General features: G+C 39.3%; 1 protein-coding gene across 3 annotated transcripts in view; it reads left to right on the forward strand.

Moving 5' to 3' along the window:
• Positions 1-17,232, forward strand: part of METTL15 (methyltransferase 15, mitochondrial 12S rRNA N4-cytidine) — a 197,243-nt gene that overhangs the window by 164,477 nt on the left and 15,534 nt on the right. For all 3 annotated transcript variants that reach the window (XM_075837727.1, XM_075837728.1, XM_075837729.1), the window contains one exon: positions 3,786-3,964. In XM_075837727.1, coding sequence (XP_075693842.1) covers positions 3,786-3,964 — 179 coding nt within the window. The remainder of the gene's footprint in view (positions 1-3,785; positions 3,965-17,232) is intronic.

Genomic DNA, 17,232 nt, shown 5'->3' on the forward strand with positions numbered 1-17,232 from the left:
GAAACGTTAATAAATTTACCTGCGGTGCGTGTTTTAAATCTGCAGCATGTCAATTTATGCTGCATTTTCGGTGCTTTTCTGTTGCTGGTTTCCCCCATTGAATTCAATGCGGATGCAAAACTCGCAACAGATAGCCAATTGTTGCGACTTTTGTGGTGGAATCGCAGCAATTCCGCCGCCAAAATCGCAAATTAAAAAAAAAAACTTCATACTTACCCAGAACTCCCTGCTTCTTCTTTAAATCCAGCCTCCTGGGATGACATTTCATCCCATGTGACAGTTGCAGCCAATCACATGCTGCAGTGTCATCCATGGAAGCCGGAGCGGACAACAAACGAGGGACACATCACCACGACAACGGCTGCGCTAATTTCTAAAGTTATTTTTTTTTCTACCGCTGCCTTCCATCAGTCGAAATTCCGGCCAAAAAATATCGTACCACAATGTGGTGCGGTTTTTCGGATAGAATTTGCTGCGGGTTCCAGGTTGGATAGGCTGCGTAGATTTTACGCAGCGTATCCGACACTTAGCAATGATTAGACAGCTTCAGAGTAGCGTGTAGGGTCAAGGACCTTTGACAAGCCATGATGCTAGTGTGAACACAGCCTTAGTTTTATGTTCGTATTATATTTCCAGATGTATACATTTTTGGTTAGTTTGCCTTCCTGTACATCCGGCAATGTATGGTTACAACAATAAAAAAAGAAATGTCTTCCCCTGTTTCCCAATGCGCAGATTGGAGGCAAGTGCCCATGATTGCTTAGTTTCAACTTTGGCTCAATTATTTAGTTTCTACTCCTGTATCAAAATCCTCCGTTACTAATAAGAAAACATCTCAGACATTTTCCTTTTCTTTTTTAATAATTTTGATGTAGGATCTAGTGAAATGTTTTCTCAAATGCCATGTCCAGTATGAATCCTAACAAAAAAAGAAAAGATACCAACTAAAATAAGTGTCCCGTCAAACACACGGGAAGCTGTTCTCATTGTTGAATAATTGTCAAGCCAATTTATAAAGCGCATATCATGCACAGATATAATGCAGGAGACAATTGTCGGAAAGAGCACAATGAGTAGACTGCAGCAGTCAAAGTCCAATTATAAAGTTTTGTTGAGGAAAGAAAACCCCCCTCCCACTTTTTCTTCATATGCCGAGAACAGAGAGTGTGCAATAAATGTTATCTTAAATTCCTCCTCCAGTGTGTAGGCTGCAAACATAACAAAAATAGTCAGTCAACCAAGTTTTATTCCTATAAGTACATAAAATAAAAATTCACCAAATGATTATTTAAGGAGATTATGGATACAAATTTAACCATTCCACTTAGACTGAAGTAGGGAGAAAATTAAAGTGCAGTTAAACGTTTGACAAACTTCTGACATGCCATAAGTTTGGATTGGTGGGGGTCCGAGCACTGAGACCCCACCAATCGCTAGAACGAAGCAGCTGAGACGTTCGTGTGAGCGCTTAGCCGCTTCGTGTCTGTTCGGCTTTTTCCGGAAATGTATCGGTGTAGGGACTCAATAGAAAGTCTATGAGCCTGTACTTTCCGGAAAAAGCCGAAAAGACACGAAGCGGTTGAGTGCTCACACGAGCGTCTCAGCTGCTTCGTTCTAGCGATTGGTGGGGGTCTCAGTGCTCGGACCCCCACCAATTCAAACTTCTGACATGATACTATGACATGTCAGAAGTACACGTTAAGGGTTTTTCCCAAAAATGCATGTTATGATATGGCAACAGGCTTTCACTTAGTGCTTTCCATAACTCCCAGTCATTGATCTACCACAAGTTGCTTTCTCTCCACTATTTCCAAGACTTTAGGCCCCATGCACTCATTGTTTGGTGTCTGTGAACTATCCATTGTCTAACGGATACCACACACACCAATTCATTTGTAATGGCACCATGCGCACGACCGTGGATTCCACTGATCCGTGTGCGAGCCGCAAAGTTTAGAGCAGGTCCTATTCCTGTCCATGTTTGCAGCTTGGTCTCGTCCATATCGTAAAAACCTACGTAACATACGGAGCAGACACGGAGGACACACTGATGACACACGGACCACAAAAACAGACACTGGATCCATTGTTTGTGGACATCAAAATCCATACGGTCGTGTTCATGAAGCCATCAGTTTCTTGGTCTTGGAGGTATGTTTAAAATTCCCTTTTCTATATCTCTCTGTCAGCAGTTTTGAGCCCTTAAAGCTGCTGACATATTCCCCTTTAATGTCCCATTGAGCTGGGTTTTTTTTAGGAATTTTTAACCAAGTACAAATCCGTATACAAGCTGTGCCGATTTATCCAGACGTTTGTTTGTAGATTTGTTCATTAAAGCCTTTGACCATTCTAAGCTATGTCCCATAATTATTACTCTAGTGATAACTCTACGCTTATTTTAGGTACCAAATAATACAAATATTTATAGGTCTTAATGCCTTAACATAACTCAATACTTTATTCATTTGGTTTCCTCTAGATCCCTTTTTAGGCCCATCATTTTGATATACACAGTTACAGTATTTTATAAGAATTGCATAGAAAAAAAAAGTAGAAACATAACTTTCGTATTTAGGAGTCCTAGTCAGCAGGAAAAGGCAATGTCTAATAGAGAATAAAGCAGAAAAAAAGTTATGTTGTCCTGAATATTTACCTGAATGCAGTAAATCCGTTCATGATTCAATGACCACTGTTAAGTGTCAAGTTCCAGTACAGCCCAAAAAAGTACTTTCAATGGCTGCTCAGGTTCGCCTCATAGTGGTAATATAGAAACTTTCAGCTTCTGTTAATACAAAGATATTAGAACATTGTGCCTGGTAAAGTGGAATTATTGGATGTCATAGACTCACATTATCACTTCTTTTTATGAACAGTGATCAGGTAAAATTTAGCTTATTGCATTAATGCCATTAAAGTCCCAAATAAGTGTATTTAGTTAGCAGGTTGTGTGATGTAATAATATCGTACAACTGTATAAATGCCATTTGGATGCAGAGCTTGAAATATTAAGGCAGGGTGCAATGTACACTTTGGCTACATGCCAGCAAATCTCTATAATCCTGGTGGATACAAGACTTGCTGATGGATCCATCTGCCAACAGGAAGCACTGGGCACCTGCTGATATGTGGGAGGAGAGAGGGGAGTAACCATTGTCTATCACTTGCCTCTCCATGCCCACAAGACAGGGCACAATGGGTCATCTAGTGCATATCACCAACCCTAAACTTTGGCTCTGCAATTCAAGTTGACTTTTTCCTTCACGTGAAGATCGGGGTGAAACTGGCTGCACTGGAAAATCTGGAGCTCTGTAATAGAGCTCTGTGCAGCCATTTTTCATGGATGTTTATATTTTATGTCCATCTTTTACAGATGTAGCAAAGTTAATTTTCACCTTTTGGCACTGTATTGCTTTTCTATTAAGAAAATGCAACCGGATTATCTGCAACTATATGGAAAATCACTGATAACATTTCTGCCAAGTAACATACTCTGCTCTCCTACATCTGACAAACTGAACTCTGCTATGTCTTTACGAGGGTTGGTTTATATCCCAGAATGTTTAAAGTTTTGGTCAAACAAGAAAGTGGGTGGATTAAAAGGTAGGATCTATTTCTGATTTTGGGAAGGTTGCTTTGAGTTATTTTAAAATCTCGGAGGCACACCTATGCAGAGCAAGTGTGTATTTGTGTGTGTTTTTCCTTTATCATGTCTCTGTGCTATGAAGCTTCACCTCTTGTCAATGAAAACCGACGTCAGGGAACTAATTGGCTCTCCTTGTGCGTAGGTATCCTGACATGCCCACCGCTGCTGATGTTGTGAATGCTTTAGATCAACAGGCACTTGCGTCTATCCTGAAAACATACGGGGAGGAGAGAAATGCCAAGAAAATAGCTTCAGCTATCTTACAGGCACGTAGCATATACCCCATCACCAGAACTCAGCAGCTCGCAAGCATTGTTGCAGGTACCCTCATTAATTCTGTACTGTGTCTGAAAAAAAAAAAAAGACGAAAAAATATTAATCACTAAGGTCCCAAAGGGATCTATTTGTCCGGGAAATCATTCAGGATTTAATCCGGTCTATTCCTCTGTGATGTCATTCGTGCTCTTGTTTTGTTATTATATTTTGATTATATTTTTTACGTCCATTTTTGGTTTTCTTCCACCATCTTTTACTGATCAGTCATAATTTTTTTGTGAAAAGATTTAACATAGAGAACACACAGAGAAAGAAGATGCAGCCACAAGAGCAGATGGGAATTTTGATCGCTATGGCTGCTTAGAAGTCGCATTTGCACTTGTGTCTCAGCCTTGTCATTGTTTGCCTGCTTCGTGATTTATCATAAAAAAGGCAAATGCTGTTCACGAGTTATGACTTGATGCGTTTCTTAGGACTGTGGGGGCGAAAGAAAATTCAATAATGTGGGTCTTCGTGTTCATGTTTCAATTTATAATAGGATATATTTAATTAACCATAAGATAGATGTGTAACATATATTATACATTAAAATTTTATTAAATTCCCTCAGGTCATATTATACGCTACACTGATTTATATTTCTTTGATGCAGTAGTGACCATCCTCATAGGTACAGGTCTACAGCATTATTGACCTTTTCAACCCAGAAATGCTTTGAAATGTGGTAGACAAGAGGAGAAGCAGCGTAAGTAACCAATACATATGGAGACAACACATTTTAGAACAATATACCGTAATATATTTATATTCCCTTGGCAGGGGCTCAATGATCCTGGTATCTTCCAGAATTCAGCCTTGTTGCATAATGCATTGGAATGAAGGATCCCATACATTACTTATTTAGTCATGTACGTCATTCCCATTGAATCCTCTAGGAGATTTAATGTATTTGCCGTTAAGCTTTTTATATACACGGTCTCTTTAAAATAAAATCGGTCACTCGGACACACCCACTTAAATGTTAATTGTGAGAAAACACCTTTATCACCTTATATAATTGGAAGAGAAAGAAGGCTGGCACTGCCCCAATTCAGAGAAAAACACAGTCTCTGCGTATGAAAGCTGTGTAGCTCAAAACACGTGGAAATGCAGCTGTCAAAATGTTGCCGGCGGGGTGCTCATCGGCAGAAAACCGCACACATGTGTAACTTGATTGCAGAAAGTAGGAAATACGAGGCACTCCCTGCAGTGGCAATAAAAAGGTTTATTGAAGTTGATCTCGGTCAGTAATAATGTGGAGAATGCCAACAACCGTTTCACGCTACAAGCGCTTTGTCAAGGCTTGTAGAGTGAAAACGGTCGTTGGCATCCTCCATCATTACTGACCGAGATCAACTTCAATAAACCTTTTTATTGCCACTGCGGTGAGTGCCTCGTATTTCCTACATTCTTCAACCTTTATCACCTATCCACAGGATAAACGGTAAATGTATGATCGCTGGAGGCCCCGCACTGGGGGCCACCACCGATCTCTAGAAAAGGGGGGTCAGGACCCTCTGTTCTAGAGATCGCTGCTGGCCCCTAATCGATCATACATTTATCACCTATCCTGTGGATAGGTGATAAATGTTAATTGTGGGAAAACCCCTTTAAATTAAAGAGCCCATCCAGTTGTATTCTCCCACCTGAACTGACATCAGGCATGGAGAGACGCTCCTGCATGCTGTGCGGTACAGCTGCCGTGCAATACTACAACGCCTGGAGACGATCATGGATGGGTCCTATTAATTAAAATTTACAAAACACAATTTGCCTATAAGGCAACTAACCCTATTTTCCACACTACTAACAGAAGGTATTGAATTTTTCTATTCACATAATTCCTAATAATGAAAATAACCTTTATTAAAAGGCACGTAGCCTATTTTATAAAAAACAACCCCTGAGCCCAGAAACTTTATCATTAATATATATGTAATGGTCAGTGTCTGCTGACAGCAGTAAAATTAATATATTGTCTATACTAGGGTTGTCACCATACCAGAATTTGGACAATACCGATACTTTGTGTAGTTTTGCGATTCTCTATATTAAAACTATACTTTGCCAACAATAATAATAAAAAAAAGTCCTTCCATTTTCTGATGTGAGGCACGTGGGGTGATGAATTTTGAACCTCCACGTGCCTCACATTAATAGTAATTGACCCCATTGTGTTTCTCAGTCATAATGGACAACATTGGGTGAATGTGTGAGGTACATGATGGGGATAATTACTATTAATGTGAGGCACATGGAGGTTCCAAACTCATAATACCTCGTGCCTCACAATAAGTGAAAGAAAGCATTTTTTTTTTTTTACAGCGTACACAAATTACACTATAGATTCTGTTGTTCAGGTTATTACGATTACGGCGAAACCGAATGTGTGTATGTTTTATGTATTGATACTTTTATTTTAATGTTTATTGTAAAAAAATGTGTTTATTTTGTTTGCATTTTTTATTTTATTTAACACTACTTTATTTATTTTTTACTTTTCTATTTTTAAACTTTAATGTACTGGCATATATCTATATGCCAGTACATTCGCCTGTGTACGGATAGGTATGTCCTAACAACTACCTGTGTACTAGGTATGCCGTAACAACAGGAAATATGCTCAGACAGCCCTGGGGTCCTTCAATGGACCCTTGGCTGTCCCAAGGTAGCGTCACAGGGATACCCTGTGACGCGATCAAATGGGTATCCCCCTTCTAATTTTCCCCTTGAATGCTGCGGTCAGCTTTGATCACGGCATTCAAGGTCATAGCAGCAGAGATCAGAGGTCTTCTCTGATCTCTGCCATTAGAGCGGGGCTGCGACTGTGTAATACGGCCATTGCCCTGCTCCTGACAACAAGGGTGCGTGTGTGGTCAGCATGATGTGATGCGGCCTGCGCTGCTCTAATGAGCGGCGATGTTTTGCAGTGAGCCCGCCATGTTCAATGTCTTCAGGGCCAGCGCTGCCGCTCATTATTGCAGTGCAGGCCGCATGCTTGTCAGGAGTGGAACAATGACTGTATTACACAGCCACAGCCCCACTCTGACTACATCCATGTGTTACAATACTAATCTGTGCGGCCGCTCATCTTAGTATCGAAATACATGAATTAATGGTATTGAACGGTTTGAGGTTGCGCTGTTCATGATGCATCGTGAAACCCTAGTCTATACTAGAGGGAAGCATCTGCAGACCACTATCCCAGAATTGATTCTGAGCTGATTGTATGTTAAAAACATTCAAGAAATGCACCCCGACATGTTTTGCCGAGATGGCGTCCTCCGGGTACAATGTGGCAAAAGAGACAGAAAAAGCAAATCTGAAGCTTGTAGAACGTCACTGGAGGAGGACCAGTGCACAGGAGCCAATCAGGTAACTTGGTGTATCGTCGGTCATTCAGACACAATTGATAGACAATGGACTTAGCCAATATACAAAGCTCCTACAAGAGCCAATTGCTACTTACATACAGAGCATGCTTAGCACCAGAACACACAGAATCTAAGTATGGGTTACTGCGGACTTAGATAAATTAATGATATTCTTAAAGACGGCGCATGCTCAAAGACTTAGTGCCATCAGATACCGCTGCCAGATAACAGTACAGGAGAAAGTATGGATCTCTATTCTGTTGGACAGAGTATACAGTTCGTTATAGACTCTTCCTACAAGCAGAAGCCCAGGACCCATATACTGAGACTCAAGTGGAATAAGTAATAATTGTTGGCATTAAATAGAGCTGTTGCCTCTCCTATGTTAATGATACATTAAAGTATACATACATAGGTTGCAGTAATGAACAGCCTCTAGTATACAAAACAAAATCACAGATAACTGGGTCCACTTATAAAATGATAGCTACAGAAAAAATAATAAAAAACAAATTACATAATGAACATATATTACTGTTTTAGATCTCTCCTCAATTGATAAATCTCAATAGATAAATGGATAAATTAATTTAATATTACCGTAAGATACAAACAAAAGTTTTTTTATGATCATTGGATAATTAATTTATACAAAAAATGCATTAATAACATACAAGTAATGTGCATGTAGCATATGTTATATATTTGGAACATTTTGAAAACATATTGTTGCTTTCAGATGAAGGCAGAAAATTTAAAGCCTTTGTTAAGTCCATTTGGATTTAGACTATTAAGTCGATAGATCCAGCGGGCCTCTTCCTGCAATAATTTACTGTTGCGATTTTCCCATCTGAGGCCTAAATGTACTTGGACCGTCACTCTGATTAGCGAGATGGCTATGAATGAGAATATCACAAAGATTTTGTCCTCCGGTATGTTACAGATGGATTTCTTGTAATGACTCCTTGTAGATCTGGATCCGTGTAGAATAAAGGCCAGTATCTATGGAGTATTTGAGTAACTTGATGTGTATCGAAAAAGTTTCAACGCCTCTTATTATTTTAGGTGAATCCAATTTTGAAGTATTACCTAACAGCTCTCTTCTGTCAGTCGCCCTAGCAAACGCTTTAGGAAGTGGTTTGTTAGGGTGGCCTCTGGCCTGAAACCTGTGATACAATAGATCGCATTCTTTTTGAAAACTCTCCTCGTCAGAACAGTTACTTTTGGCTCTTAAATATTGTCCAACTGGTATTCCCCTCTTAAGTGTCGGTGGATGCCAGCTGTTCCAATGCAAAAAATTATTCGTAGCTCTAGATTTTCTATACATTTTAGTAGAGACACTACCACCAGGCTCCAGGGAAATCCTTGGATCTAAGAAATATATAGTTTTGGGAGGAATCTCAGTAATAAATTTCATCCATATCTCGTTGTTTAGTATCATAACAAAATTATTAAACAGACCCAGATCGCTGTCCCAAATGATCAAAACGTCATCTATATATCTTCCCCAAAACAAAATGTGAATGTTAAAGAAAGCAAATCATCAGAATAAATGTGGACATCTTCCCACCTCCCTAAGAACAAATTTGTGTAGGTGGGTGCACAGACTGTACCCATAGCGGTACCTTTTATTTGGTGATAATATTTCCCATCAAAGATTAAATAATTATGTGTCAGTACAAGATCTAAGAGTGTAAGAACAAAATAATTGTGTTGTTGAAATTGAGTGTTCTTAATGCAAACAAAATGTTGAACTGCAGTAAGGCCAAGCTTGTGATGGATACTGGTATAGAGGGATTCGGCTTCCAATTAATGTGGTTGGCGTGACATGGATTTCCTGGCACCTAATGAAAGGGTCTTTCAAGTAAGGGTAGTGATGAAAGGAGAGAATATCTCATTTACGTACGTACCGGCATTTTAAGGTCAGGTTTTCATTCCCTGAGAAAATAGGTCGGCCAGGGACAGGGCAAGTATTTTTGTGTATTTTTGAAAGTGCGTAAAACGTCGCAATAGTTGGAATTTGTTGAAATAAAAACTTATATTCATCCTCCAAAATCAGTTCAGACTGTTTCACGCTGGTTTTGAGATTCATCCCGAAACTCAACATTTCTTAAATCTTAGAATTTCCCTGGAGCCTGGTGGCAATGTCTCTGCTACAATTTATCGAAAAACTACAGCTATGAATAATTTTTTTGCATTGGAACAACTGGTATCCACCGACACTTAAAGGCTATGTACACCTTTGAGAGGCATTTTTGTTTTATAAACAGGTCAGTCAGTGTATTTGGTTTAACGGTGTACTTTTTTAGATACAGCTGCTCTGTATTCTGTATACAGAGCAGCTGTATAGTTTTCTATTAACTAAATCAGTCAGTCCCACGGACCTGACGGGTTCAGTGTCAGCGGGTCCGGCGTGTTTCAGGATCCACCTGTAATCTAATATGAGCTTAGATGTGATGGATTACAGGTGGATCCTGGGCTTCAGATACAAGCAGCACCACCTGACACTGAACCAGTCAGTCCCGAGAAACTGACAGGAACAGGATTTATCGCTCATGCAGAATACAGAGCAGCTGTATCTAAAAAACGAAAACAAATTTTTAATAAAGACTAAATTAAAAAGTTGCACTAATCACACTGACAGACCTGTTTATTAAAAAAAAAAAATGCCCATCAAAGGTTTACATAGAGGGGAATAACAGTTGGACAATATTTAGGAGCCAGAAGGAACTGTTCTGACGAGGAGAGTTTCCAAAAAGAATGCGATCTATTGTATCGCTGGTTTCAGACCAGACCAGTGGCCACCCTAAGAAACCAATTCATAAGGCGTTTGCCAGGGCGACTGACAGAAGGGAACTGTTGGGTAATACTTCATAATGGGATTCACATAAAATAATAAGATGCATTGGAACTTTAGATACTCGTCTTTGTTGTACGCGGATCCAGATCAACAAGCAGTAATTACAAGAAATCCAGCTGTAACATACTGGAAAGGACAAAATCTTTGTGATATTCTCATTCATAGCCATCTCGCTAATCAGAGTGGCAGTCCAAGTACATGGCTGAAGTCAAACATTTTAGGGTCCCATCCCTGTGGTAGATGTTCTTTTTGTAATTTCCTGCCAAGTATGAAGAATTTTAGAAATCCAGTAGATGGAAAGATCTACACCATCAAATAGTTTATAAATTGCCAAAGTTCTTGAGTTGTCCATGGGGCTACATGCTCATGTCCAAAAATGTATGTAGGGAAATTTATTCAGCTATTAGGGAGACTGATTTAAAAAAAACATCAGCTAAATTAACACCACTGTCTCGACATGTCAGGTTTGCTCACAATGGCGACCCCAAATTTTTATGGAGTTGTAAAATAGCACAAATTGAAATTTATAGGCCGATATTTTATCTCCATATGCCTCCAATTTTGGACACACTGTTTTTTTTTTCCTCTTAGATGCATGTGGAATATACGCCATGCTCCATCGGACACAATATTTTGGAGATATTCTCCCCTAGAAAAATTGCCATACGGAGGCACTAAATGGAGACACACTGTGTGCATATGGCTCTGTAATACTGAGCCATATGGACTCGACGATACAGACTCTGTGCACTCGACTCTATTATGTGTATCAGTACAAAAGAATATTGTGCTGTTTGATTAAAAGAATATAATACAGAACAACGTGGACTCATCGTTATGAGTCCGCTGTTTTCATGAGGGGAGCGTGCCCCCTGCCTCCTTCCACTTTCTTACCTGACAGACAATATTATGGTTACAGATCCGCTTGAATAAAAAAAGGTGTCCATGTGACAGGTTCTTATTCAAATTATCAGAATTTGTTTTATTTACCCATAGACTCTTTCAGTCAAGTAGTAAACATGCTTTTTTGTTAAAAGAAAAGAAAGTTAGACGAGATTTTTGAAATTTAGGCAATTTCATTTTAAATAAATTCATCAATGCATAAAAATATCCACTGGCACTCATCATCCGTCATTACTCCATTTTCATTGTTTAATATTCTCATACGGACTACTGTGGTTAGTGAGCCAGGTAACTTGGAGAGTAGAGGAGCCCTCGTCAATTACAACAAGTGTTTCCAGAAAACTCCCAGGGTCTGAAACTAGTCTTCGTTCATTTTTATCGAAGATCAAATTGGAATTCTCCTTTAATGTTTATACTAACAAACAGGGAATGTAAAGAAATATGATGACCCTACTTTTTGTGAAGAAAAAAAGTTGCTTCTATCCAATATCCGTTTTTCCACAAAAAACAAAACCAAGAAAAAAATCCTGCACATGGCAACTGTTCCACAACTGCGCTGTGCATGAACAACTAATGGGCCAATTAGGAACATAGGATGTGTCCCTTTCTAACCCCAAGGGAAAATGTACGTTTTGGAACCCACATGGATGTGTCCATTATGAACCGTAGAACTATGTACAGCACCTCATAGAAGAACAAGTGTAGCATAAGCACACGATGGCCTTTGAACAGTCACAGATGACATACTTGTCCAGATTTAACATCCCATTAATTGCGTGCTATTTGAGCGGTCCGATAAGAACCGATTGGTAAAGGCTGTTGGCACCACAGAATTTTCCCTCCTTTGCAGTAATAATCCTTACAATGATGAAATTATTATTGGGCAATAGGTACACTTATTAATCTCAGAAAATAATCTTTTCAGGATGTAATATCTTGTACAGTAAGTTTATATTCTTTTTATGAAAAAATCATAAAAAAATTCAAATGATACAATTTTTGTTTTGTTTTGCGGTCAGAAATCTCTTACAAATATCCAAAAACATCTCTACAGTAAATGCATTCGGCTCAGTAAAAAATCATCTGAAACCAGCTGTGTAAGATCATTAGATACGGCCTTCTAGATTTTATACCTCTTGATCCAAACTAACTATAAATAATTAAAAAGGAGGAAAAGAATATAATTGGATGGTCAAGATTGAGAAGTATATTATGGCACTAGTTGATATGTTAACACTTCCAAAAGTAACCATTGACTAGATTATAGAAAAGATTAGATGTGCCTTTAATAAACCGTTTAGAGTGAATGCCCACCCTTAACTTACTTTTTTGTTTTTTAATCTTATATAGGTGCGAAAGTCTGTGCTGAAAAATTATATATTATAGTGTTTAAAATGGTTGCAGATTCATGTTTCTAGACATAGGTTTAAATGATAAAATTAATGATGTCCATAGGAGGACCTTTCTGCATACAGTTTATACGTTAAACTCATTAATAAAACCATATGCAGTAAACTCCTAAGCTCCCTCTAGTGGTCGCTGAGGGCACCCAGAATTGTGTATTTTAAAGGGCTTGTCCAGTCATTTTAGGTTGATGGCTTAGCCATAGAATAGGTCATCAATATCATATTGGTGAGATCCAACTCCCGACACCCCTACTGATCAGCTGATAGATAGGGCTGCGGCGTTAGTTGCCACAGCCTTTTCTTCGTTTACAGGCACAGTGTCATACACATCTGTAGCAGCCGTGCCTGGGATTGCAGTTATGGTCCCATTCAAGTGTACGAAATATACTCTACGGAAGTGTACGGTGTTGTGTCGGGGAAACACTGGAAGAGGCCACTTTAGTCAGCAGATCGGTGGAGGTGCCAGGAGCCTGACCCCCACCCATCTGATATTGATGACCTTTCCTATGGATAGGCCATAAATATAAAATGCCTGGACACCCCCTTTAACCCTGTGTGGCTTTGCAGGGGATTTTCATATCTATAGCAGAAAAATGGAGCTGACCACTAGAGAGAGAAACTGTATGTAGACAGTCATTCTAGTTATTGCGTTCAGGTGTTTCAGCCACACCCAATGCAAACAGCTACATGAAATAAAGCACACAACCATGCAATCATCATAAACAAGCATTGGTGGTAGTATTACGGGTCGTACTGTATACGGCGGAAATTGGGGTTTGGTAGAACGAGCATATCGGCTGTCTGTAACAGCCGACACTTCAGTGTAACGAGCGTCATCTTGCTGAGCGGGATCCCGCTCATTTAACCCCTTAGATGCAATTGTCAAACGCGTCTGCAGCACCTAAACTGTTAGAAACGGGGGTGGCCCCCTCTCACGTGCCAGGAATGCATTGGGAGCCTAAGTTCCGGTTTCCTAAAAAGCACAGTGATTCCAGACAGGTCAGAGTGAAGATCACGTGGGTGGCGCTGGACCCGAAAATGAAACGATGCGGGGATCGGTAGGTATTTCTGCTCACAGCACCCCACTGAAATGCCAATGTACAAATGTAGGGGGCAATAAAAGAAAAAATTGGAGTGCTTCTTTAAAGTTGTATAAAGTTCCTGTAGATGTTTTACATCACCTATATATTTCAATCCTAATTCTTGTCATCTTGAAATTACTCTATTGGGAATAACTTTAAAGCTGGGTGTTCACCCACTATCGAAAATCTTGATCTATAAGGAGATAACTTAAAAAGGCATCTTATATTTTCCATATTTTCCATGTATCATTAAACAGCATCATATTTCTGTATTGAGTGGGTAGATCTTTACTTCTTGCAAACATAAGACTTCTTAAAGGTTAAGGAGAGAACAGTTCCCTCTGTACGTCATTATTCACACAATTTGTATTACCATTAACCCATTAAATTATTTGAAGTGTTATACAAGCCCAATTATGTCTCTTTATATTTGGGGGAAAAGGGCCACCCCTCTGTCGATTTACAATCTGTTTTTTTCAACATACTGTATTATACGTCCAGCCTCTCCATACAAAATCCAGAAGAATAAATTTCTGATCTTTGATATCATCACTTTTAATCAACAATGGGATCATTTGTACAGATTATAGAGTTTTTGGTAGTATGGGAATTTTTAACATATTTATTCTTCCAAACAAGATTAATGGCAACTGTGCAATTCAAAACTTGGGGGAGGAGAGATTATGGTCTTGGACTCTTTTTCAGGGTTTGGCGCATTATTTCCAGTAAAGGGTAATGATAATGCTATAGCATACAAAGACATTTTAGACAATTGTGTGGTTCCAACTTTGTGGCAAGTCTCTTTCCTGAATGACTGTGCCCCAGTGCACAAAGCAGGCTCCATAAACACAAGGTTTGATGAGATTGGTTGGATGAACTCAAGTGCCCCATTAAACATTTTTGCGATAATTTGGACAGCCGATTGTGAGCCACACCTTCTCGCCCAACATCATTGCCTGACCTCACAAATGCTCTTTTGAATGAATGGGCAAAACATTCCCACAGACATTCTAACATTTTGTGGAAAGCCTTACCTGAAAAGTGGAGGTGGTTGTTGCTGCAAAAAGCTGACCACTAGAAATAAATTGTATGATCAAAAGTATGTAGACAGTCATTCTAATTATGGAGTACAGGTGTTTCAGCCACACCCAATGCAAACAGCTATATGAAATCAAGCATACAGCCATGCAATCATCATAGACAAGCATTGGTGGTAGTAGTATAGGGCGAGCTTACAGGCTGAGCCCGCTCCATAGGACGAGCATATTGACTGTATGTAACAGCCGACACTTCAGTGTAACGAGCGGGATGCCGCTCGTTTAACCACTCAGATTCTGCAGTCAAAAGCGACCGCAGCATCTAAGCTGCTAGAAACGGGGACGGCCCATTCCCAACTGACCCATGATTTTGGGATAGGATGTCCAGAAAGCCCATATAGATGAGGGTCAGATGTCGACATACTATTGCTCACATAGTGTATATTAAAAGGGGTGTTCTAGTTTAAAAAATCCATCTTTATATACCCTATTAGGGAATTCGGCGTTAATAGAGGTGGTTCTATGTTCAGAATCCTTATCTTTTGGTCAAGTGTATAGTGAGTACAAAGTGCGTCTAGTTATGGCACAAACCTATAGGTGTGTGAACTGCTCACCGACTTCAAACTGCTGAATAAAATGGCTTTTGTGTCCTTGGAACTTTGTGGGTGTCGTGAACACCATCAGGCAATGGAAGATTTGAAGTAGCATAAGTCCCAGCGCTCCAATATGCAGTACAAGATGACCGCTCACCTCTATTATAGACTCCTAAGAACATTGCCACTTCTCCAGACTCCAATGGCAGTGTTTTACACCACTCCAGTTGACACTTGGCATTACGCATGGTAATCCCAGGCTTGTGTGCATCTGCACGTCCATGGAAACTCAATCTAAGAAGCTCTTGACAAACAATTGTTGTGCTGACCTCACCTCCAGAGGCAGTTTACAACTCCATAGCGAGTGTTGCATCAGAGGAAAATTTATATGTGCTAAACTCTTTAGCACTTGTTCGTCCCGATGTGTGGCTTGGGGACTAAACTGTTGACCAGGACAATTATAGGAAGCTGAGAAATTTTACAAATTTGATGAAGAATTGGCATTCCATGACTCTGCTATTTTGGGTCTTTTGACTTTATCTTTATTACTAATGTATACTCCCATGTGGTTTCTTGGCTGTAAACCTTTTTTGTGTAATATACTTGAAATGGTTAATAAAAGGGTGTTCCAGTTTGGCATTGTAGGGCAAGGGGTTGGAATAAATGCACTTTAATGATTATTATAGATTTTAGTTTGAAGTCAACCTGTTGAGAGTAAGTGTCTTCCGGTAAGCTTTATCATGCTCCTTAGGGTAGCAATTCTCAAAAACTTCCACTGTCTTCATGCATTTCTTTAAATGAAATGAAACTTCTGACTAAATCTGCTTTTGCACATCACACGTCAGCATATTCAATTACCTGCTGAACAAAGTCAATGGTCAGGTGTAGACCACAGTTTTGATTGGTTATCGGTGAGTCATAGTCTTAATTGCCAAGACTTGCGACCGTGTGCTTCCTCTCTTGTCATTATAAACCCCTTGGCTAATCTTATGGAACATGCTGTGTTTTTAAATGTGTCTACTTGGGTGTTGCTGGTTGAGTTTGATCAGCTATTTTTTAACTCTTTCCCTCCACTTCTGACTATCTCTAGTCAAGATACTTACAACAATAATGTTATTATCTGCATGGTTTACTCAATTCAATAATTAGTGTCTGTCGCTGTTGTCCTCTCAGACGTGACCTTTGTAATGCAGTTTGAACCAGTTTTCAAATTAGCGTAATGGGAAAACAATTTGCAGCGTCAAAGTTGATCAGTTTGAAAAAGTACTAATTAATCGCTCTGTGGTCACCAATGTCTTAACAACCATTGATTAATAGGAATGGGAATCGGTTCCCATCTCATTAGCCTGTTCTTAAATAGGCTGTGGATACTAAACACGTAATTGTAATTAGGCTTCTATAAATTAATTGTATACAAGGATATAAGCTATAAGTCGAAGGGGTTCAATAGGTTTAAATAAATATTAAAGAGTGTTACAAAAAAATACTTAGATCCGCACCATTTCATTACTCTAAAACAATATATCGATCAAACGTCTACTTATGCCAAAAAAAACATCCTTTTAGTATAAGTTTGACAGATTTACTTACACCTTATATAAGTCATGTAAAAAGGTTGTCATCCGCTTCCCAGCAAACTAGAAGCTATATATTTAATCTGTACTGACCTCACATCTTTCGGTCATGTAACTGCTATGTCAATGGCTTTCCCGCTCCCAAACCTATTCTGCTTCTAAACACCGCTCTTATGACTGAGCAAAAAGGTTCCTAGTGTTTCTACTGTTACTGGCCAGTTTCTTCACTTCACTACTGAACTCCAACTGCCTTATCCTTTGGCTGTTTGCATGTGTTTACCACTTTAAAAAAAACTAGCGCTGATCAACAATACAGCATGTTTATTGCCACTCTTTTGTTCCCTTTAAACGGAGCAATGATAGCTTAGTATGGGAATAAACTATCGTTACTAAAATTGTTCATCCCCCTCCATTTGCCTTCGTTTACACAGAGTCATGTGCTGCC

Source organism: Rhinoderma darwinii, chromosome 9 (genome assembly GCF_050947455.1).
Source record: "Rhinoderma darwinii isolate aRhiDar2 chromosome 9, aRhiDar2.hap1, whole genome shotgun sequence".
Classification (NCBI taxonomy): domain Eukaryota; kingdom Metazoa; phylum Chordata; class Amphibia; order Anura; family Rhinodermatidae; genus Rhinoderma; species Rhinoderma darwinii.